General features: G+C 45.1%; 1 protein-coding gene across 3 annotated transcripts in view; it reads right to left on the bottom strand.

The window, feature by feature from the left end:
* Positions 1-25,687, bottom strand: part of CSNK1G1 (casein kinase 1 gamma 1) — a 307,364-nt gene that overhangs the window by 19,039 nt on the left and 262,638 nt on the right. For all 3 annotated transcript variants that reach the window (XM_024213737.3, XM_024213736.3, XM_026648214.2), the window contains exons 8-10: positions 20,139-20,223; positions 16,594-16,742; positions 14,478-14,585 (exon numbers count right to left, since the gene is read on the bottom strand). In XM_024213737.3, the coding sequence (XP_024069505.1) occupies positions 14,478-14,585; positions 16,594-16,742; positions 20,139-20,223 (342 nt within the window). The remainder of the gene's footprint in view (positions 1-14,477; positions 14,586-16,593; positions 16,743-20,138; positions 20,224-25,687) is intronic.

Consider the following 25,687-nt stretch of genomic DNA (forward strand, 5'->3'; position numbering starts at 1 on the left):
ACTTTCTGAACTTACGTTGGTTCTGTGGCGGTAGTAGTGGACTGACTGCACATATTTGAAGCAGTGAGGGTGTTGGCCATATGTGAAATCTCAGACACAAAGATGGTAGAATACTTTCTTATTCTGATATGAAATGTGACTAATACTGATGTAGGTGAGGAATGCTGAGACGAAGTCCTGAGCAGAGAGCTGAGACCGAGGTCAACAGATATCTAAGGCTTGAGTTTTCAGATTACCACAGCATATGGACAATTAAGCACAACTTTATTAATGAAAAGCGAAGGTGAACGAGAAAGGTGCAGTTGAAAATGCAAGAGAACCAGCACTAGTTCAAAGAGGACAAATGAACTCACTGTGCTCCTGAAAAAAACAGTCTGGAAACAAAAGAATGTGGTTTACAGCTGAGACTACTGTTGCCTGAAGCTGGAGGAGCAGGAGAAGACCTTTTTGAAAGCCACCCATTGAGTATGCTGTGATTCACCATTCACAGAACCCAGAGGTCTGGTTTGAAACACTGTCTTGGATTCTGTTGTGAGGTAAACAGATTGATATTACTGTACGGTTTGGTTTTGGACAATATAGCTGTAAGAAACTTGCTTCCCCAGGCTCAAGCCCTAGGGGGTTATGCTCTCCAGTATGGGGTGAAAGGAGAAGGCTCGTGCCCGAAGAATTGACTGAAGAGGACAGTTTACTCTAGTATCCAGAAAAAGTTAACGCTCTCATTACGGATTTAATGGCAGAAGAGAGTCTGGTGAGACACTACTTCCCTGGGCAATGCCCTTGGTAAGTTAAAAGTTGCATGTATTACTAGTCTTGTGGGGTTTCCCCCCCAACTCGAATGAACTATTTGTAGTTTCCTGGAGAAGTGGCAATATGGAGCCGATAAAGACATGCACCTCAGGAGTCTTCCCCTAGGACTCAAAGTACTTCTCAAAGGGATCAAGTGGCCAGGAGTGTTCACATTTAAAAACATTGTGGAGCACCTAAGGGTACATCTACACTGCAGTAAGAGACCTATGGCACTGAGTCTCAGAGCCGGGGTCTGACACCTGGTGGGCGAGAGGGCAGGGTCTCAGAGCTCAGGAGCTAGCACAAGCCTGAACATCTACACTGCTATTTTTAGTCCCACAGCCTGCGTCCCGCAAGCCTGACTCAATTGACCCGGTGCCGCAGGTTTTTCTGTGCAGCGCAGATCTACAGTCAGATTTTCCTCTTTATGAAGTTACTGGCACAGAACAGTCTGGGGAAGCAATGCCTCCCTTCCCCCTCCAACTCTCAGGGGCTGAAGAAGGTCACATTAGCTTATATGAATGGAACGCCTTTAATCCCCACTTTATAGCAGTGATTCCTAACTGTTTTAACTGGAGTCTCTCTGGGACACAAACAACTAGGAACCTTCCCCACCCCGCCCCGGCACATGCTGTCATCACCCCTTTCTCCTGTTTTTCTGCATATTCCATCCCCTGCCCACCCTCCCCCACCCCAACATGAGCCTGACATCCTTTTCTGTCTGTTCTCCACTCCCTTCCCTCATCATCTTGTTTCTTGCTTATTCCTTTTCTCTCTCTCTGATGTGTATTTTGCTTCATGCTGCTCGTGACGATCTTCTCCGTCTCCTCTTGTGGTTGTTCCCCCACCCTAGTTTTTATTTATATTGCAGACATGCCAGTTAGGGATAGAGGCTTCATTGTCCTAGGCACTGTCCAAACCACGGAAAGACACTTCCTGCTACAGAGAGCTTAAAATGGAATTACTACCAAGCATCATGCTGACCGGGGTGCAGATGTCTCTGGAAGAGGCAAGCTTGGCAGCTACCTACTGCTAACAGAAACATGTCTGCAGTTGGGAGTGGTGTGGCCAGTAGCATACTTATTTTTACCCTGAATTGGTTTAGCTTCAGCGTCTAGCCATTGAATCACAGTATGCCTTTGGCTGCTAGATGTTTTAAGGATAAAATCCATTAATGATTGTAAGATGCTCCAACGTTACACCGGACAGCCACAGAATCACTATGTAGATACTTAGACATAAGTGTGTGCACTAATACCCACTGAAGATGAAAAATGAATAGACCTAAAGGCAGCACACAGAGCAGTAACTCGAGCTTTAATTGCTGCTGCAGCAGGGGTTAAGATCTGATGCTGTTGCGATCAGCTAGAGCCTACATTAAGTTCCTTAGTCCAGTCAAGCTTGGAGTTTTAACCCTCTTGGTGTCTAGTAACGGAAGGCTAAGAAGTCAAACAACAGCTATTGGAAGCTCTGATAGTCCCTGGCACAAAATGACAGATATAGCTTAACAGGGTAGGTGGCTTTCTGAAGCTTTCGTACTCCAAGGCCACAAGCTGCCCTCTTTAGGACAGATTGAGCGTGATCTGCTCAGTGTGCCTATAATCATTTAGCTGCGTAGGGTCTTGTGCTCCCAGGTGCCCTGGCCAGCCTACCTGCAAGTTTTTACTTTTCTAGGAAGAAAGGCCTTATGTATAACCATAATCAGAGAGCTCAGCTTAGTTCTACACTACTTACAAAGGTTACAGGTTAGCACATACATTAAATGTTATAGCATTTTGAAATAGCCATATGACTCCCATCAACTCCTTCTGAGTTGGGTACCTGTATCTGAGGGCAGAACTTGCCCCAACACTTCATTTTTTTTTTAAATGGAGAGAAATAATGTTTAGTTGCTTCTGGGAACACAGGATAAATCACTGATACTTGAGAGTATAACTGCATGTTAAGTCAGTCAATTAACCCAAAGTTAAGCAAAGATCTTCACACTAATCTATGACTTGGCTAATAGTGGGCTAAAATGAATTACTCTTTAATTATGCTTTGTCAAAACATGCTCTGTTGCAGAAATAATTTTCCATGGTACAAAATGCTTTTGGGAAGGATAAATATTCTGAGCACCTGATCACTTTGAGGCTGATACAGACATCTTAAGAACAGATTTTACTTAGGAAAGTACCTAGTAAAGTACAGTGAAGATGAATCCAAACTCGTTTCTGGTTCCACTCCATTCTCTGGTCTTTGTTTTGTATAATTTGTCCTTTTGAAACAACACACAGGAGCAGCTCGTGTACAGGACTACAGACTCAGGCAGGAAGTCTATTGGCCCAAGCTGTTCTATGGCACTCAGCTAAACTGCAACATACCGTCTGTGACATGGCCTCTTACAGCTACTAGTGAACATCTCAAATCCCAACAGCATGTAGCCTTCTGCCAAGAATGAAACAGGGAAAGGGTGCCACAAAATAAGAGCAAAAGAGAATGCGGGAGGAGGATTGACAAAACAGCAAAAAATCCCCAGAAAACAAGAGAGGGAAAAGGGAAGGAGAAAGAAAATGGACAGAAAACAATGGCTGTCAGATTTTGACATGGGATTTGTAGTTTAGGTTGACTTTCCAGATATAGTTAGTTCTTTTAGAGGATGGGAAGGAGCAATGGAAAATGTTTCCAGAAGAAACTGATTACATCACAATGGAGAAGTCTGGTGATCAAGTGGACTTTGCACAGCTTGTCCAGTGTCACCATTTCAACATGGAGAATACCCACAAGGCACAAATCTCTCCCAGAACAGAAGGAAATTAACAGCAGTAGCTCACAGAGTTACCCTGGCCATACGCATCCTCAATAAGGCATAAACCCAGGCACAGAAGTATAGCAGAGAATTACATATTGAGACAACTTTACCAACAGGGGTACAAGAGAAACTTCCCCCCCACCAAACAATGGAAGTAGAATAAAGTACTCTCCGACAATATAGGAAATGGTCTGAAGATCTGTGCCTTCAGCCAGTATCTTATGCCCCACACAAGAGTCTTGGATCAGGGTCCTTAGTGATGAATGGGCAGAGGCTTCTCATCCCTTCTGGGCTGGGAAGAGAATCTTGTGGTAAGTTTGTATAAGGCCATATGTAAACTTCCAGGAGATGGGATGATTTAGAGAGAGTACCGTACCTCCTGCTACTTACTGGCTTTGGAGCCAGTGTTTTGTGTTGGGCTGGGTGGAGGTAGTTGAGGGAAGTGAGTTAGTCACCTGCACATGCATATCAGGTGATGTGGCTTGCATCTCATTCATTTATGGTGGAGGGGAAAGGCAGGGCTCTCATCCCTCCTGATGAGCCTAGGATTGGCGCATGAAGTGATAAGATTTCCAGGTAAGAAACCCAGGCTGCAGAATGGATCTCTGTTCATAGTGCTCCTATCTGATTCCTGCTTTGCTGCACCTCTCCTGGGTTTGTTTGTACATTGTTTGGAATGCATCCTTCCAGCTTTTTCTTTTGTTAATTTCTACTATGCCTCAGGTTTGGGATATTTAACACCACTGTTTTGCCACCATATTTCTCCCTCATCTAAACCAATAGTTGAGGCCAGGGTGCAGCATCACAAGTTGTGTAGGAGCACAACAGAAACTGCTGCGAGGGGGTTGTAGTTCAGTACTGAGGTGCATCAGAGTACCATTCTGGACACAGATTGGCCAGCAAGGCCTTTTTGGACATTACTGGCATTATGGTAGCACCTAGAGACCCCAATCAAGGATTACATTGTTACTTGTTTGCACAGCCAGGGCAAGGGAGGATGAAGTAACAAAACAATCAGAGTTTAACAAAACAGACGTTTCAGTTCATTCCTTATCTAATCAAGGCCAGACTCATGCCCTTGTAGGCATCATGACAGAGGAAGGTTTGAAAGGATGACAGGGCTGGCACCTTTAGAAATTTTGACAGGGAATGTTTCTGAAACAGAGCAGCATGGGAAAAGGCACAGTGGTATTTGGGCGAGAAGCGGACAGGCAGACCATAGAGGTTGCCATCGCTGAGAGAAAGCAGCAGTTAACAGCTTGACAAGTGGTGATGTCACTAGATCTCTATGGTGCAAGGCTGAAACTCTCACAGTATGTACATGAAATTGGAAGTCCCTGTGGTTCAGCTTCATCTGCCCATACTCACAGACCCTACTGTGTTAAAAGGACATATCATTTAAAAGCCATATTCTTGCTTTAATTAGCATCCTCTCCCCTTCAGGAACCAGAGGCAGCAATCTGCTGTGGAGTCCTTGCACTGTGAGACATTCATTTTCCTGGCTCTGCTGCCCTTTGTGACAAGAAGACTCCTTTAAGAGTCAGAATTGAAGAGCTATCCAGCAGTCCACACATCACAAGGTCAGTTTTTCACAAGGGCACTTCCCACTTAGTGAGGCATCAACCAGGGTTTTCTATAGTCCAGGGGCTCCTGACGCCACACCTCATCACTGCCTCTTCCACCAAGGAAAAGAGGTGATTTTCAGATAATGAAAAGAAAGGCCCATAGAGTCCATCTGGAACATTCATCAACATGTCTACCTCAAGACAGACATTGGAACTCACAGAAAAGTTGATTTTAAAAATTACATATTAATGGTTGAAATGGTCTCTAGATTTTAAAAAATAGCTAGTGGAAATGAGCCAGGCCAGGGTGTGCATTGCTATACTGCTGCATTTCTCAGGGGTTGAAGGCGCTTTACCTTCATCTACATGCCTATTCTATTCTATCCAGATTCTTATAGCAACCTCACCACCACAGTAACTGAGTGCCATCCAGCAGTTCATTAAATGGCATGACTAACATCTCACATTTGCTATCTCCCTCAACCTCTTACCAGGTGAAGAACTGCGTGTTTAGTGAAATGTTTTTAATGTACATGCTGCTCTGCATTTATATCAGAAGGCCAGTCTGCACCTTGTGCTTGGAGCGAAAGCTGGTGAGGTCTGTGACGGTCCTTTGTTCCCGTGAGTTCATTCCATATTTGTGACTCAACACATCCATTAATACCCTAGAAATGTGCACCTTGACGTGGCTAATTGCCAAAGTAGTCAATCAATGTGGCCAACAGTGTAAGTGGTCAATTTATCTACTCCAAGGCCTGGTCTACACTATGAGTTTAATTCAAATTTAGCAGCGTTAAATCGAATTAACCCTGCATCTGTCCACACAACGAAGCCATTTATTTCGAAATAAAGGGCTCTTAAAATCGATTTCTGTACTCCTCCCCGACGAGCGGAGTAGCGCCGAAATTGATATTGTCATTTCGAATTAGGGTTAGTGTGGCCGCAATTCGATGGTATTGACCTCCGGGAGCTATCCCACAGTGCACCATTGTGACCGCTCTGGACAGCAATCTGAACTCGGATGCACTGGCCAGGTAGACAGGAAAAGCCCCGCGAACATTTGAATTTTATTTCCTGTTTGCCCAGCACAGGAGAGCATAGGTGACCACAGAGAGGTCATCAGCACAGGTAACCATGCAGGCCGATAATCAAAAAAGAGCACCAGCATGGACCGTATGTGAGGTACTGGATCTGATCGCTATATGGGGAGAGGATTCAGTGCTAGCAGAACTTGGTTCGAAAAGACGAAATGCCAAAACTTTTGAAAAAATCTCCAAGGGCATGATGGAGAGAGGCCACAATAGGGACTCAGAGCAGTGCCACGTGAAAGTCAAGGAGCTCAGACAAGCCTATCAGAAAACAAAGGAGGCAAACGGTCGCTCCGGGTCAGAGCCGCAGACATGCCGCTTCTACGCTGAGCTGCATGCAATTCTAGGGGGAGCCGCCACCACTACCCCACCTCTGACCGTGGATTCCGAGGCAGGGGTAATCTCATCAGCCACACCTGAGGATTCTGCGGACAGGGAAGAGGAGGAGGACGACGATGACCTTGCGGACAGCACACAGCATTCCATTCTCCCCAACAGCCAGGATCTTTTTCTCAGCCTGTCTGAAGTACCCTCCCAAGCCGGTATCCCAGACCATGACCCCATGGAAGGGACCTCAGGTGAGTTTACCTTTTAAAATATAAAACATGGTTTAAAAGCAAGTGTTGTTTAATGATTAATTTGCCCTAAGGACTTGGGATGCATTCGCAGCCAGTACAGCTACTGGAAAAGTCTGTTAATGTGTCTGGGGATGGAGCAGAAATCCTCCAGGGACATCTCCATGAAGCTCTCCTGGAGGTACTCCAAAAGCCTTTGCAGAAGGTTTCTGGGCAGTGCAGCCTTATTCCGTCCTCCATGGTAGGACACTTGACCATGCCATGCTAGTAGCAAGTAATCTGGTATCATTGCATGACAAAGCCTGGCAGCGTATGGTCCCGGTGTTTGCTGGCATTCAAGCAACATCCGTTCTTTATCTCGCTGTGTAATCCTCAGGAGAGTGATATCGCCCATGGTAACCTGGTTGAAATACGGGAATTTAATTAAGGGGACAGAGGTGGCCGCTCCTACTGGGCTGTTTCCCTGCGGCTGAAAAGAAATCCTTCCCTGCAGTTAGCCAAGTGTGTGTGTGTGTGTGGGGGGGGGAATTGGCGCTGAGCTTTTCATGTTTGGCTAGGAGGGATCTTCCCTGATACCAGCCACGCGGTGGGGGGAGGGATAAAGCGATCATCCCAGAGAATTGGATGGGTGGGGGGGGGGGCGGGTTAGTTTGTTTTCTGCTGCTGAAGGTTAACAGGAAAACCACAGCACTCAAGACAGCAGTCATTTGTTTGGTATGTGGGAAAGGAGGGCGCAGAAGCCGAAAGACAATGGCTTACCATGGCCACATGCAAGCCGAATTCTGTTGCCCGGACCTGCGTCTGTGATCTCTAACACCAAAGCCACAGGCACTCAATATTAAGATGGAAAATGCGACCTTGTACTGAAATCACATGTGCTATGTAATGTGAATAGTGTTGTTCACCGTGAAAGAGTATAAGCATTGTTCTGTAAAATGTATCTTTTTAAAAACTTCTCTCCTTTTTTCCATCCCTCCAGCAGCTGCAAATTTTTCAAGCCTCCCTCCTCCGTCCCGAAGGTTATCTCAGATAAGGCAGCGGAGAAAGAGGACGCGAGACGAGATGTTCTCGGAAATAATGGAATCCACCCACAATGAAAGAGCTCATTTGAATGAGTGGAAGGACACGGTATCTAAGTACAGGAAAGATGCCAGTGAACGTGAGGTCATCAGGGACGCTCGAGATGAGAGGTGGCAGGCTGCAAAGCTGGGGCTGCTGCGTGATCAAACGGACATGCTCCGGCGTCTGGTGGAGCTTCAGGAACGGCAGCAGGATCACAGAGTGCCGCTGCAGCCGCTGTATAACCCTCCCTCCCCCCTCACCATGTTCCATAGCCTCCTCACCCAGACGTGTAAGAATGCGGGGGCGGGGGGAGGAGGCTCCGTGCACCCTCCCAGTCCACCCCAGTGGACAGCCCAACCAAAAGGCTGTCATTATATTGAATTTTTTCAGTGGCCTTTTACTTCCCTCCTATCCTCCTCCCAAACCGCGCCCCGGCTATCTTGTCGGTTCTCTCCCTATGTTTATAATCAATTAATAAAGAATACATGATTTTTAAACGATAGTGACTTTATTTCCTTTAAAAGCAAGCTGGGATCGAAGAGGGAGGGTGGGTTGCTTACAGGGAATGAGTCAATCAAGGGGGCGGGTTTTCAACAAACAGAACTTTCACACCGTAGCTTGGCTAGTCATGAAACTGGTTTTCAAAGCTTCTCTGATGCGCAGCGCTTCCTGGTGTGATCTTCTAATCGCCCTGGTGTCTGGCTGCACATAATCAGCAGCCAGGCGATTTGCCTCAGCCTCCCACCCCACCATAAAGGTCTCCCCCTTACTCTCACAGAGATTGTGGAGCATACAGCAAGCAGCAATAACAATGGGGATATTGGTTTGGCTGAGGTCTGACCGAGTCAGTAACGAGCACCAGCGACCTTTTAAACATCCAAATGCACATTCTACCACCATTCTGCACTTGCTCAGCCTGTAGTTGAACAGCTCCTGACTCCTGTCCAGGCTGCCTGTGTATGGCTTCATGAGCCATGGCATTACGGGGTAGGCTGGGTCCCCAAGGATAACTATAGGCATTTCAACATCCCCAACGGTTATTTTCTGGTCTGGGAAGTAAGTCCCTTGCTGCAACCGTTTAAACAGAGTAGTGTTCCTGAAGACGCGAGCGTCATGAACCCTTCCCGGCCAGCCCACGTTGATGTTGGTGAAACGTCCGTTGTGATCCACAAGTGCTTGCAGCACCATTGAAAAGTACCCCTTGCGGTTTATGTACTGGGCACCCTGGTGCTCCGGTGCCAAGATAGGGATATGGGTTCCATCTATCGCCCCACCACAGTTAGGGAATCCCATTGCAGCAAAGCCATCCACTATGACCTGCACATTTCCCAGAGTCACTACCTTTCGTAGCAGCAGCTCAGCGATTGCTTTGGCTACTTGGATCACAGCAGCCCCCACAGTAGATTTGCCCACTCCAAACTGATTCCCGACTGACCGGTAGCTGTCTGGGGTTGCAAGCTTCCACAGGGCTATCGCCACTCGCTTCTCAACTGTGAGGGCTGCTCTCATCTTGGTATTCTGGCGCTTCAGGGCAGGGGAAAGCAAGTCACAAAGTTCCATGAAAGTGCCCTTACGCATGTGAAAGTTTCGCAGCCACTGGAAATTGTCCCACACCTGCAATGCTATGCGGTCCCACCAGTCTGTGCTTGTTTCCCGGGCCCAGAATCGGCATTCTACGGCTATAACCTGCCCCACTAACAGCATGATCTCCAAAGCACCGGGTCCCGCGGTTTGAGAGAATTCCATGTCCATGTCCTCATCACTCTCGCCGCCGTGCTGCCATAGCCTACTCCTCGCCGCCTGGTTTTGCAGGTTCTGGTTCAGCATAAACTGCACGATAACGTGTGAGGTGTTTACAATGTTCATGACTGCTGTCTTGAGCTGAGCGGGCTCCATGCTTGCCGTGGTATGGCGTCTGCACTGTTCACCCAGGAAAAAGGCGCAAAACGGTTGTCTGCCGTTGCTTCCCTGGAGAGAAGGGGAGGATGTACCCAGAACCACCCGCGACAATGTTTTTGGCCCCATCAGGCATTGGGATCTCAACCCAGAATTCCAATGGGCAGAGGAGACTGCGGGAACTATGGGATAGCTACCCACAGTGCAACGCTCTGGAAATCGACGTTAGCCCCGGTACATGGACGCACACCACCGAATTAATGTGCTTAGTGTGGCCGCATACATTTGACTTTATACAATCTGTTTCCAAAATTCGAATTCTGTAAATTCGGATTAATCCCGTAGTGTAGACATACCCCAAGACTGAAGTAGCAGGGGGAGCTCTAGGACATGACAGAGCTGTGCTGTTGGTCAGATCCAATACGCATGAGTAGAACTGTCTCTTTCAAGAACTCTGAAATTCATAATAGATATGTCACTATTTGTGATTATATTAACCGCTCCAAAGCTGTAGCAATGGACACCATCTAAATCTAAGCAAATGTGTCAAATTTAAACCAAACATTAAAGAAAGCTGGAAACAGAAGAAGAGCATTTTTAGATTTTGATTAACTTTTCACCCAGTTTGAGAGCAGGTATATTGAACAAAAGAAACTAAAAATGCAAATGTATCAAATTAGGAAGCTTTACTTTGGTGGGAGAATGAAGGACTGTAGGAGTTACTTCAAGTAAGTAGAAGATATGAGCAATGAGATTGAAATAGCTTATCAAAGATTGCAATCCAGTTCCCTGCCTCCCCATCCTACCATGCTCCCTCAGAACATTACTCTCCTCAAGATGTGGACGGCGAGCCCTATCCTGGCTGGAGGAAGAGCACAGCCACACAGGCTGAATGTCCTTGTTCAAACTGGGTGAGAGTCTGAATATTAGGCGGTTACACACAGGAAAAAAGGAGCTAGGTTATCTTTGAGCAAACTTGTCGGCCCTTCAACTAGCAATTCCTGAACCTTGCTGAGAACTAAACAGCAGAGTCTGCAAAAGGAAGCAGAACGGAGAGTTAATCCGGGTTCTCTTTTCAAAGCTACAGCACCTGCCTTTTAAAAACATTCAGCACAATTAGGTCTGTGCTGGCTTGTTTTAACTTCCACCTAGCAGTAGTCACTAACAACGGCACCTTCCTAGTCAGAGGTTCAGCCTTCTCTCTCGTAGCAGTAGGAGATATATGCTCCTATTAGTTTCCTGATTTAGGAGGACAACAGAGGAAGTGAATCTTATGCCATCATGTGCCAGCAAAGCCCCTCTGCCATGTACATTGGCCAAACTGGAAAGTCTCTACGCAAAAGAATAAGTGGACACAAGTCAGACATCAAGAATTGTAACATTCAAAAACTAGTAGGAGAACACTTCAATCTCCCTGGACACTCAATAACAGACTAAAAGTGGCAATTCTTCAACAAAAAACCTCCAAAAACAGACTCCAATGACAAACTGCAGAACTGGAATTAATTTGCAAACTGGACACCATCAAATTAGGTCTGAATAAAGACTGGGAATGGATGGGTCACTACAAAAAGTAATTTTCCCTCTGCTGATACTCACACCTTCTTGTTAACTGTTGGAAATGGGCGACGTCCATCTTGATTGCATTGGCCTCATTAGCACTACAAAAGTAATTTTCCCTCCCTTGATATTCACCCCTTCTTGTCAACTGTTGAGAATAGGCCACTTCCACCTTAATTGAATTGTTAGCAATGACCCCCCACTTGGTAAGGCAACTCCAATCTTTTCATGTGCTGTAATATATATTCTGCTTACTGTATATTTCACTCCATGCAGCTGATGAAGGGGGTTTTAGCCCATGAAAGCTTATGCCAAAATAAATTTGTTAGTCTCTTAGGTGCCACAAGGACTCCTAGTTTCTAAATCCTTTAGAACAGGAGTTCTCAACCTTTTTCTTTCAGAGCCCCCTCCCCCCCCCCCCCCAACATGATATAAAACTCCATGGCCCACCTTTGCCACAACTGGTTTTCTGCATATAAAAGCCAGGACCAGCGTTAGGAGGTAGCAAGGCAATTGCCTGGGGCCCCATAATACAGGGCCCCCACAAAGTTAAGTTGCTCAGGCTTTGGCTTCAGCCCCAGGTGGCAGGACTCAGGGCCCTGGGCTTCAGCCCCATGCGGGGTGGGGTTTCGGCTTTCTGTCATGGGCTCCAGCAAGTCTAACGCTGGCCCCACTTGGAGGACCCACCAAAACCTGCTCGCAGCCCCTACAGGGGGCCCTGGACCCCTGGTTGAGAACCACTGCTTTAGAATACCATGGCAAAGCACTGAGTGACACACACTGCACCTCCCTCAGATCATACAAAGTCAAAGTCTTATTTCTACTAGGACGGTCTCTTCAGGACCTCCCTTTGATTAAATCCCTTCCCCCAATTTCTCGGGTCAGGCTTGACTCTCACTTGCTTCAGGAGTACCATCCCGATACACATGAAACTACTACAGATGCACTTTCCTTGAAATGTATTTCACTGCTATAAATCAAAGATAAATTTAGAAACAGTACTGTTAGAATCACATAGGCCTCTAGATTCAAGAAGTGGATAGAAAAGAGACATGCCAGAGAGCTGCTCCTTATAATAGAGTTGTGTGGATCTAAACAGGTAGCTGAAATAGTAGCTTACAATGTTAATGTTAAGGAAATACACCCCTGCCTCAGAGCTTAGAATCTTCTTACTTTCAAAAGAAACTCTTTAGAAGAGGCCATTAGGACCAGACCACTGGGTTATGGCCATGCAGCACAATGCACCTTGAACCAGTTTAGGAGTGGCCTTGAGCCTCACTACCTGAGCTCAGTGAGGTCATGTTACATTGCAGAGATGATGCACATGGAATTGGAGAAAGAGTTCCTAAAAACTCTGACCATCCTCTTGCCACCTACCAATTCACAGAGCAGTCCAGCTTTGCTAGAGAATAAGCACATTGACTGTAGCTGTCTAAATGGAACAACTGCAGAGAGAATAGGACCTACGACACGCTGCCTGGTTTTGGTGCCAATGGTTGGTAAAAGACTCACTTGCATGCAGGGGAGTAAAAATAAAACAATCACCCTTGGAGTTCAGGAGGGTTCACTCTACCCAAACGCACATGCCTCAATTCCACTGCCCCTAGAAGTTTTTTTAAGTGACTTTTTGCAAAGAAGTGGTTTGATCAGCATTTAAGAGGATCATCTCTTGGAGGAGGAACTGTTATGTTTGTACAAAACGAATTCCAAAGCAAGAAGTTACCGCTTAACTATTTTCCAGTCAAATACTTGGATGACACCTCAACATCTTGAGAGATGGGCTGTTCATTCTCAGCATTATGCAGGAATTAGGGACACTGCTGTGCCATATACTAGCAGGGTTTATTTAGGGGGGAAACAAAAAGAATAAGGAATAAGTTATCTTCGAGTGTCATTATTAGGACATGAAAGATGTGTTATGGACTAGAAATATGTGCACGAAATATGCCTGAAAGCTAAGCCAGGAATGTCTTCCAGGCAGCAAAAAGTAAAACAGGAGATACTTTGTGTATGCACACAGTGTCAAAGTCTGTTGGCAGGAGCAGGCAGTCAGAAGGTGCCACTCAGATTAACCCAGCATGAAGGGACTACAGTGTATTTATTAACTAACACATTTTAAAGCAGGTTACTATGGAACCCCTGTTACACAGCAATTTGCACTAATAAGCATGCATAAAAATAAACCTTCACATGCAACTATTTTAAAAATCCAGCTGCCAAAAAGCAACACTTCTCAGGAGGGAAATACATTCCTGTTTTATGGTTAACCTACAGCTTTAGAAGTATTTCTGATCTGAATTTGTTGTTCTTCCACTCAGAGGATAGCTGCATGAACAAGAAAAGCTGAGTCTAGACAGGTTACTGCAATAAGCATTGTTAAATCCACACCACCAACAAAACAGTTAACATGGAATAGGTGAGGACATAGTCTATGGAGTAGGGACTTTAACAAAAGAAGCATGCAGGTGGAGAGAAAGGCCCAGCGAGCCGAGAACCACTCACTGTGGGAGGTATGGAGTACCAACAGCTCTAACAAGGAACTAGCAGTTCCAGTGGTCTGCTGAACTTCTGATATGTTCTGCATTAATATGGAAAATCCAAACTCTCAACAGCAATGAAATATGAAAAAGACATCAAGGAAAAAAACAGAGAACGTCATAGACTGACTTTTTATCCTTAAATTTGGGAATAGAGCCCAGCAACCTTCTAGAGTAAAAAAAATTTTTTTTAAATACAAACTAGAAGAAAAATGATCCACTTGAAACTGTAGACCTTTAAATCCATACACCTAGGTCATGCACCTCCTCAATTCTATTGCAATAAACAGCATGTCAGCAATTTTTCTCACAGAAAATAAAATTCAGTTCAAACTATAACCTTCCTAAATTAAGAGGAAATTTACTTGCTGGAAGTGAGGTAAGTGTTAACATCAATGGTCTCCGGACATCCCATAGGTGGATGGAGGGTGGAATTAAACACTGACCTACTTTTGTGAACTGGAGTGTTTTAAGCCTTCACTTTATGCATATTAAATTTCCTTAAGAAATGAACTTCACCAGAGGTTTTTACTCCTCTTTCCCTCCACACAAATAGGGGCTGGGGAAGGCATTATGAGAATATGCGAAAGCAAAGACAGTGGTAAGTAACGCACCGGATTTCGAAGAGCATGTTGCTGTGACGGTCGATCCCTATGTGCGTGGCTGTCTCTTGTTATTGCAGATGCCCCAGAATCTACAGGAATGGACCCCACTGGAGTAGGCTGCAAAATAAAGCACCCATTATACATTGAAACCAATGCCTCAGTTAGGCTCCACTCCCAATCTACATGCATGCATAGGCTCTACTACTAGGTTAGCTCATATTCAGTGTGGAAGAACGAGGAAAATATAGGTCTAAAATAGTTTGAACAGCCAAAGAGAATCACAGCAGATGCTGTAAAATCTCTATGGGATTCAAAGGCTTGCTGGACATTTACAGCCACTAACATCTCATGGTAAACTGAAACACAATACTGTTGTTATATACATTTATAAAGGTACCCAACTTCATGGTATCTGAACACACTTTAGTGTAGGTTAAATTGAGTTAATTACAATTGCAAATAAGGATAGTTTTATGCATATTGTTTTCCTCCTCATCTCATGTCTTCCTACTTTTAGGAACAGGATGTGTTAATTAAGGCTTCATCTGCTTAGTTCCCAACTAAATCATAATCCCAGCTTGTAACTTCATGATCTCCATAGCAACCAATGGTGAATTGTTAAAGGAGTGATAGGAAACTTGCCTTAAAATGGGCTTTTTGCCCATTGCCTCTGAAATTAAACATCAGTGAAGAGAAATGAGATTTACAAGGAGAATGACTTCCTTTTAAAAGATAATATTACTGTGCAAAATAAGCAAACATAGGAAATGTTGTATATAATGACTGAGTATTGATGTAAAAACCACAAAAGCAGAGTGGCCCAAAAGCATAGTAAGTGACTGGCTATGCACCTTGGACACAAACTGTCCTTTGCATGAGCAACTAGCAGAATGGATTCTACATAGATACGTTTTATGAGAGTTCTCCAAGAGGCATCAGTGGGCCTCTTGGCAAAGCTTTTCCGCATACAGATGGTCCCAAAATTTAAAAGCATGTTCTGTTTGGTGATGACAGACCAGGGCACTAATCTTCTGCTACAAGCTGATGAACAAGGGAACAATGACAGCACGCTCAGAAAAGGAGAGGGTGGAAGTTAAGGAGTTAGCAGACTCTAGAATGTGAGCATTCTACATTTACCCTTTCCCCTATGGCCCTCATCACGATTAGAAGACCAATCTGAAAACGCACTGGCATTGGGATTTGCCCTTTTTTAGAATCCTCAGACCATTGTAACGGGAGAGGTTATTTCTCACGACAAAACCAAACTTGACGAAAGTGTCCACATGCAGGAGTTCTGTGTCTAAAAGCCATGACTTCTAATCATTCTGTAACAGGGGCAGCAGTCTCCAGCCTGTTAAGTGTTGGAACACTACAGAAAGCCGCAGTTTAATTATTGCTGACTCCGTAGGGCAGATGTGGCTCATTGTGAGTCCACCCTAAACGTAACTATGTTCTGAAACAGAAAGGTCCTGAGGGATGGAACCTTAGGAGCATCCAAGTCTGTCTGAGAAGGGTAAAACTTCATTTAAAAACAAATTTGCCAAACAATCCAGTAATGATTTTTGTGATCTTGTGTACGAAACGTGAAGAAGTGTCGCTGCAGCAAAATACTCTGTAGCTAATGTTAATATGCACATGAATGTGTTTTAAAATTTGCCAGCTGTTCCAGTGGTATGATCTGAAACTGCGACATGGGACACTCAGGTTGGATTGCCTCATTATAGCATGCTCGGAGAGGGAGAGTCTTGTGATCTATGCAGGCAATTCACAGCAGTGTGATGGGCTTTGAACCAGAAAGTGAGATGGGGAGGAGTAAAACCAGAGGCAAATAGGGAAGGGTGTTTAAGGTTCCAACAGGGATGCAGAAGATCCCCTGTGCTAATTTCCATCAGGAGAAAGATAAACACATTCTCCTGATTGACAGGGAGAGTGATCCATTACGATTTCCGAAGGAAAGCCATCCCAGCCCTCAGTTTTCCATTCCCCAACTGCACTAGAGGCTGCAATTAGTTTTCGAGGCTATTAAAGGAAATTCTTATATGCCCACACAGCTGGAAAAGCAACCATGAGGGACTAGGAGACTTATTTCTGGAAGGAGGGTGCTTGTTTTGCAAACAAAACTTACCAGTGGCCTGCCAACCCAGTCGTAGGCATAATCAAAGGTGTAGCCTTTTTTTTCAAATAGTTCTGTAAAGATAGTTCGTAAGTAATCGTAGTCTGGTCTCTCAAAGAAGTCTAATCGCCTGACATAACGAAGATATGTGGCCATCTCCTCTGTTGGAAAAAGGCAAGGACAAAAGAGAAAAAAGGAGCATCAATATCTCGGCCCAGACTAAAAAAACCTACAGCAGCACACGCAGTAAAGTCACCTGCTACTCACGCCATATCTCTGTACAGATTACAAGTCTCTACAGCATGAGAGGAATACAACTGGTGGGATCTAGTCTTTGTGATACCCTGAGAAGCCAGGTGGAGGCTATTGGGCAAATTTGGCCTTCCAGTCTTTAGCAGTGATGAAAGTGATCTTGTCAGAGGAGGTGCATCTTTAAAAGCAGAGCTGATACTAGGGGGAGTTTGAATAGAAGTGGGTAAAGTATACATATTAAAAAATATGCACAAAAGCATCCCCTGCTGGAACAGGCAAGTGAAGTCTCCTCCACACAATACATAAAAGCAGTGCTAGTTTGACAGTATCAAAGGCTATGGAAGCAAGAAAACCACATTTTCCTGGAAATCATCCTCCTTGTGCCCAAATCCTGAAGCTTGAACAGTGCGTCACTTCCCCCGACTTTACGTGCCACATCACAGTCAGCATGCTTCTGACTTACAGGACTCCCTAGAGTCACTTGCCAGCACCGCTTCATTGGCTGGAGACATATGGTAGCTGTTGAATGACAGACCAGTCTTATCCCCCTTCCTCTGTAGGCCAGGCAAAGGAAGAGATGGGGGGAGGAGGGGCAGATCTTCAGATGGTGTAAATCAGTGATTCTCAAACTTTTGTACTGACCCCTTTTACTGGTGACACCCCCCCCCCCTTTATGAATTAAAAACACTTTTTTATATATTTAACACCATTATAAATGCTGGAGGCAAAGCGGGGTTTGGGGTGGAAGCTGACAGCTCGCGACCCCCCACCTAATAACCTCACGATCCCCTGAGAGGTCCTGACCCCAAGTTTGAGAACCCCTGGTGTAAATGATCACAGCTTCACTGACTTCAGTTTGAGCTAGGACAGCTCAAATGAAGGATCTGACCCTGTGAATCAAACATAGGTCTCTTGCCAGGCAGTACACACTGCCCTCCTGAGCCAGCTCATCTGCCACCATGTTTGATTGCTGTTCATTCCCACACTAGCATCTCCAGGAAAGTCTTTCTCCAAAACCTAGCAATATTTTCCATTTATTTTGATTCTTTTAATGTTTGAATGAGCTGAGTTTTTTTAATTTTAGAATCATTTGATCCTTTTCACAGCATCATGTGATGAAACAACTGCCTTGACTACCTTGTCCAGTGCTTACCTGCTTTCCTTTTTTAAAAAAAGCTTTAATAAATAATTAATACTTTACATGCACTACAATTTAAAAACACTATTTAAAGGTGAAATTTTCCGCCTGCTCCAGACACCTGCTGCCCTCCTCTGGATTGTAGATTTTTAATTCAAGTATGTAAGTTCTATTTTGCACATTAATTAATGCAACAATTATTAATAAAAATGTGTGTTTTTGTGATAAATGCAATTTTAAGTCTCAACAGCATACACACAGTATTTGTTGTGGTGGCATACAGCGACTTCAAGTAGCCAGGTAAGGCATGAGACCATCCCAGGACAGTCACCATATTGCTCTTGTAGAGATGTTTGCACTATAAGGCTATGTACAGTATGTGCGTGCAGTTACTTGGGGGGGAGGGGGGAAGAGATTTATATTAGCTGAACTGCAGTAGCACATTGGGGCCCGGTCTGTGACTGGGGCTCCTTTGTGTTAGGTGTTGTACAAATACATAACAAAAAGACTGTCCCTGCCCAGAACTACACAGCTATGTTAATGCATCATGAATGGTATGATGATGGAAGAGTTGGGAAGCACTAAAGCAAAGGCATCAGGAATCCAAATGTCAGCATATTCTCCACAAAATCCATCCAATGTATATTGTATGCAGAAAATTCAATTGTTATATTATGGATAAGTTGTTCATACAACAGTCATAATGAGTAACATTAACTTGCTCACCTTACACATACAATATTCTGATTACTAGTCCAGTTAACTGTTGACCTAAAGCTTTTTAGCACTTTATATGTGTTGAGGAGTTAGTTACTGTGGGATCCATAACTTTTGAATTCACTGCCCTGTTCAAATTCACACTGTTAACTGCGCACTTCTCAGGGCAGGGACTGTCTGTTACGTCTGCACAGTGAAGAGCTCAATGAGGCTTGGTCCTCTAGATGCCACCATAATACTACTGCTAATGTTGCATCAACATGGTTTTTGCACTTAGTCACTTTACAGACAGAAAAACTGAACTGCCCCTGCTTAGCAATATTAACTTTGAAATGGTGCAGATTGGCTTTGTAGTTCACACTCACTGAGGTGAAAGGACGGGGGTGGGATGGGAGAGGGAATTCCCTCTCTTCTTGCTGCTATCAGGCCATATATGCTATGCTCTGATTTGAAGCCTGGAGGACAGCAAAGGTTCCAAACCAGCAACCAGAAGCAGCATCTCCACTTTGTGGAGGATGGAAGAGGGCAGAACAAGGGAACAGCCAATCACAAAGGCATATCTCACCTTGAGACCCAGTGGATTTCTGACCAAAATCCTGCTGGGAAGCTAGTGCTACTTAAAACAACAATAATTACCTACTGTGCCTGCTATTCCTCTTGGGGGGGAGCTGGGCGGGAAGTGGCAGGGCGGGGATGGAGTGAGGGCAGGAAGAGGCAGGGCAGGGGTGGAGACTTGGGGAAGGAGTGGGGTGGGGCTTGGGGTGGAGCACGGGTGGGAAGAGGCGGGGCGGGAAGGGGGTTGGTGGGTAGTGGTGGTGGGGAGTTGAGCACCCCCAGGGCCTGGAGGAAGCCAGTGCCGGCGGCCTGGTGAGCATCCAGCTGAGGGAACTTGCTCAAGGTTGACACCCAGGGTCTGCTAAATTGACCACCCAGTTCTTTCACTGCTTCAAAAATATCAGATCTCTGCAGAGAACAAACTCCATATACCTGAGGCAGTCACTTGAGAGAGGCAATTAACAAATATGACACTCTCTTTTTTGGAAGATGGCCAAGTGGGGGCTGCTGTCTGCATTCCTCTTCACAAAAGAAAGAGCAACAGCGGGCACTTGAGCATTCTCCAACCACCTCAATACAAAGGACTGTGTTGGCAATTAACTGCAAGTAAGGACTGAAGGATTGGAGAAGAGTGAGGGAACAGAATACTACTGATTCACAGTAGCAGCTCCAGATGTTTGCCATCGACAGTAGCAATGTAACAAACAGCATTCAAATATTTTCTGACAGAACAAATATGTTGGTCCTGCTTTGAGCAGGGGTTGGACTAGATAACCTCCTGAGGTCTCTTTCAACCCTAATCTTCTATGATACAATAGGATGCGTTATGTCCAGTTCCTAATCGACACCTTACACAGACAGTACAACTGGTATAACAATTTTAACTGGGCCTTACCTGGAAAGTTCTCACAGAGAACTTCAACTGGAGTGTTTCTCTTTGTGTCCCCAATCTTCTGATATCTCTCTTTTAAGGTGTCAGCCTGTAGGGTACAAAGAGGAAGCGTAAGTATAAAGACAGAATCCAATAGCAGGGTAACTGACCTCGCTATAAGGGTGAAAACAAAAGGTATTTTATACAGAATCTTGCACATATCAGGATAGAAGAACTTTTTGTCCGAACTGCACTTTATGAGACACAAATATGAAGCAGCTACTGTACAATTCACTTGCCATGAGCAAAGACTACTTAGAGAGTTTCTGAAGGTATCGCTAAGATCTGAAAGGGAGAACATGTTTAAGCTTACAGATATTAGCTGAACATCACGGCTTCATGAGAATGAGTTTTTAATATATTAAAAATCAACTATTAGACAAGGCATTTTGGGCTCTCACCTTAGTGCGTATAACAGAACATCTAAGCTGCTCAGCAAGTAACAACTACTCAGTTAGCCTGGTGTGGCAAGGCACCTCCTCTGTCTCAATGGACTTAGCACTTCCTCCTCTGGCGCTAGTGAGGTATGGGGTAAATCAGCCCCACTCTGGACAGTGTTTGCCTTCCCTCTCCATATTTTCTTATCAGTATGTTCAAGGTAGGCCTCAGGGCAGGCCCAAGGAATGCTCCTCCACCAAACAAAAAGAAACCAATTTATAAACACAAAACAAAGGGGGAATCCCTTTCCCCACCCCCTCACTGGGGAGATGTTTTCCTCTTGTTGGCCCCGGGGCGCAAATCCTTCCCCTAAACAGGCATTCAGCTTTGGTAACTCAGGTGTCCCTATTTAACCTGAGTTAACCCCTTATCAGCTTATAGGAAAAAGGGCAGGGGCAACATTTCAGATTTTGGTGGGGGGAAGGGCAACTTTAACTGAGATTCCAGGGACTACTTAGGGACCTGAAATTTGGCAAATAACTTAGCAATTAGCGGACAGGAACACTGTATCTAATTCCGATTGTGACAAAGTTCCTCCTCTATCTTGGTGGGTCCTGCGCTTATTGGCGGATTTTCTTGCCTCAGAGATTCACCATGTGGGTTGGGGAACAGCCCAGAGACCTTCCCCTCTGGAAGAACCCACAGTCCAGGTCAATTGGGAGGTTTGGGGGGAACCCGAGCCCGCCCTCTACTCCGGGTTTCAGCCCAGGGCCCTGTGGACTGCAGCTGTCTATAGTGCCTCCTGTAACAGCTGCATGACAGCTACAACTCCCTGGGCTACTTCCCCATAGCCTCCTCCAAACACCTTCCTTATTCTCACCACAGGACCTTCCTCCTGGTGTCTGATAACACTTGTGCTCCTCAGTCCTCCAGCAGCACGCCCTCTCACTCTCCGCTCCTTGCGCCTCTTGCTCCCAGCTCCTCACACTCGCACCACAAACTGAAGTGAGCTCCTTTTTAAAACCCAGGTGCCCTGATTAGCCTGTCTTAATTGATTCTAGCAGCTTCTTAATTGGTTCCAGGTGTCCTAATTAGCCTGCCTGCCTTAACTGGTTCTAGCAGGTTCCTGATTACTCTAGTGCAGCCCCTGCTCTGGTCACTCAGGGAACAGAAAACTACTCATCCAGTGACCAGTATATTTGCCCTCTACCAGACTCCTGTACCCCACTGGTCTGGGTCTGTCACACTATATGAAAGAAAAAAATAAATAAATATTAGACCCACTCAGCTCTAATACTAACATGTTCTGACATCTTGTGGCAAATCATTTAAGAGACACTGGTTAGATTTAAAATTGTAATGTATATTCTTACTTTGTTATTAACTCTGCAGAGAGAGACACCCCGTCAGAACTCCTGGGTTCTATCTCAGCTCTGGGAGAGGAGTGGGGTCTAGTGGGTTACAGCAGGGGGCAGATACATCCATCTAGTCCAGTATCCTGTCTTCCAACAATGGCCAGTGCCAGGTGAGTCAGAGGGAATGAACAGAACAGGTCATCATCAAGTGATTCATCCTGTTGCGCACTCCCAGCTTCTGGCAAACAGAGGGAAGGGACATGCAGAACATGGTGTTGCATCCCTGCTCATCCTGGCTAAGAGCCATTGGTGAACCTATCCTCCATGAACATATCTAGTTCTTATTGGAACCGTGTTATAATTTTGGCCTTCACAACATCCCCTGGCAAAGAGTTCCACAGAAATGCTGTGAAGAAATACTCTCTTTTGTTTGTTTTAAATCTGCTCCCTATTAATTTCATTGCATGCCCCTTAGTTCTTGTGTTTGCGAAGTAGTAAATAATATTTCCTTATTCAATTTTTCCACACCATTCATGATTTTCTAGACCTCTATCATATCCCTCCTTAGTCATCTCTTTTCTAAGCTGAAAAGTTCTAGTCTCTTTAATCTCTCCTCAGACAGAAGCTGTTCCATACCCCTAATAATTCTTGTTGCCCTTTTCTGTACCTTTTCCAATTCCAATATATCTTTTTTGAGATGGGTGTCCAAATCTGCATGCAGTATTCAAGATGTGGGCATATCATGGATTTATATAGCGGCAATATGATATTTTCTGTCTTATTATCTATCCCTTTCCTAATGATTCCCAATACTGTTCACTTTTTTGTTTGACACTGCACATTGAGCAGATGTTTTCAGAGAACTATCCACAATGACTTCTCTTTCTATCCAAAATCTCTTTCTTGACAGGTAACAGCTAATTTAGAGGTTTCAGAGTGGTAGCCATGTTAGTCTGAATCAGCAAAAACAATGAAGAGTCCTTGTGGCACCTTAGAGACTAACAAATAAATTTGTTAGTCTCTAAGGTGCCCCAAGGACTCCTCGTTGTTTTAGCTAATTTAGACACCATCATTTTGATTGTATAGTTGGGATTATATTTTGCCATGTGCATTACTTTGCATTTATCAACATTGAATTTCATCTGCCATTTTGTTGCCCAGTCACCCAGCTTTGTGTGATCCCTTTGTAACTCTTTGCAGTCAGCTGTGGACTTAACTATCTTGAATACTTTTATATCATCTGCAAATTTTGCCACCTCAATGTTTATCTCCATTTACCTCTCTCTAGTCTGAAAACTAACCATTTATTCCTACCCTTTGTTTCCTATCTTTTAACTGGAGTGCCTGGCAATGCTTTTGGGATCATCTAACAATCCTTAATTTAATTTAATGACAAGCCTTTTGTTATCTTAATCACCCTGCCTCTGGTTATAAACAAACTCCCTACCCCAAGAGCAGAAGCTGTGTTGCAGTTAAGAGCTTCCTCTGGGGACAGGGCATGCGCTGTGAGCAGATCTCTGGTATGAAACCCGGGAGGGGGGAAGAGGAGCCCGCCCGTCCCCCCCAAATGGCACCCCTGAAAAAGGGCCTTTATCATTCTAGGGCTAATGTATCTGCCTTCCACCACTCTCTTGCAGCTCCCCAGCCTGACTTTGGCACATTGGTTAGCATCAGATTTTCACTTCTGCCAAAACCTGACTACATTTGATTTATTATGTGATTAACTGTCCCTTACTACACACTTGTCTACTGTCTAGACTACATTAACTATATAGCTGGTTACCAGGAAAGAATATGAAGTAACACACTCAGTTATGATTTTCTGAGCGTGTCCATCCTGAAGCAGCGAACTCCACTTCAATCACTACCCCAAGAACAAAGCTGCTCAGTCTGCATTTCAGTATCTCGTTCCAGAGAGTCCAGTTTCCAATTTCTCAAGAGTTATTTAAAATACTCCTTTTATGAATGAAACATGTTAGAAGTATCAGTGTAAGCACTAGAAAGGATTCTCCTCAAGGTTTTAGTTTGGAAGGGGGAGAACAAAGCTCTATGGTGGGAGAAATCTGGAAGTGTGAAAATACAATAATCTGTCCGGCATTATTTTAGATCAAGTCAAAGAACGTGTGTGGCCTGCAGGCAAGGGAATGTATGAGGCAGACCACACAGGGTAGAGACACACTCCTCCCCACTTCCTTGGAGAGATCAACTCTTTAATTTGAGGAAGTCTTTACATTCTCTCAGAGCCTGTCTACAAACTTTGGTAGAGCATTAAGCTAATTCAGGAAAAAGGCACTCATTTAGAAATAAGAGCGTCCACACACAGGTTTTCTGGAATAGCTCTTCCACTCTGGCCAGGTCTACACTAGGAGTTTAGCTCGAATTTAGCAGCGTTAAACCCAATTAACCCTGCACCCGTCCACACAACGAAGCCCTTTACTTCGATATAAAGGGCTCTTAATATCGATATCTGTACTCCTCCCCGACGAGGGGAGTAGCGCTGAAATCGGTATTGCCATTTCAAATTAGGGTTAGTGTGGCCGCAATTTGACAGTATTGGCCTCCAGGAGCTATCCCACAGTGCACCATTGTGACCGCTCTAGACAGCAATCTGAACTCGGATGCACTGGCCAGGTAGACAGGAAAAGCCCCGCGAACTTTTGAATTACATTTCCTGTTTGCTCAGCGTGCAGAGCACAGGTGACCATGCAGAGCTCATCAGCACAGGTAACCATGCAGTCCGAGAATCGAAAAAGAGCACCAGCATGGACTGTAAGGGAGGTACTGGATCTGATTGCTATATGGGGAAAGGATTCCGTGCCAGCAGAACTACGTTCCAAAAGACGAAATGCCAAAACATTTGAAAAGATCTCCAAGGGCATGATGGAGAGAGGCCACAATAGGGACTCACTACAGTGCCGCGTGAAAGTGAAGGAGCTCAGACAAGCCTATCAAAAAAACAAAGGAGGCAAACGGTCGCTCTGGGTCAGAGCCGCAGACATGCCGCTTCTACGCTGAGCTGCATGCAATTCTAGGGGGGGGCCGCCACCACTACCCGACCTCTGACCGTGGATTCTGAGGCGGGGGTAATCTCAGCCATGCCTGAGGATTCTGCGGACGGGGAAGATGAGGAGGAGGAGGACGACGATGAGCTTGCGGAGAGCACACAGCACTCCGTTCTCCCCAACAGCCAGGATCTTTTTCTCAGCCTGACTGAAGCACCCTCCCAACCCCCAGACAATGAGGCCATGGAAGGGACCTCCGATGAGTGTACCTTTGTAAATATAAAACATGGTTTAAAAGCAAGCGTTTTTTAATGATTAATTTGCCCTGAGGACTTGGGATGCATTCGCAGCCAGTACTGCTACTGGAAAAGTCTGTTAACGTGTCTGGGGATGGAGCAGAAATCCTCCAGGGACAATCTCCATGAACCTCTCCTGGAGGTACTCCAAAAGCCTTTCCACAAGGTTTCTGGGCAGTGCAGCCTTATTCCGTCCTCCATGGTAGAACACTTGACCACGCCATGCTAGTAGCAAGTAATCTGGTATCATTGCATGACAACGTCTGGCAGCATATGGTCCCGGTGTTTGCTGGCATTCAAGCAACATCCGTTCTTTATCTCGCTGTGTAATCCTCAGGAGAGTGATATCGCTCATGGTAACCTGGTTGAAATATGGGAATTTAATTAAGGGGACAGAGTGGCCGTTCCTACTGGGCTGTTTGCCTGTGGCTGAAAAGAAATCCTTCCCTGCAGTTAGCCAAGCGGGGGGGGGGGGGGGGGGG

This window comes from Terrapene carolina, unplaced genomic scaffold (genome assembly GCF_002925995.2).
Source record: "Terrapene carolina triunguis isolate 2854851 unplaced genomic scaffold, T_m_triunguis-2.0 Scaffold67, whole genome shotgun sequence".
NCBI classification, from domain to species: Eukaryota; Metazoa; Chordata; order Testudines; family Emydidae; genus Terrapene; species Terrapene triunguis.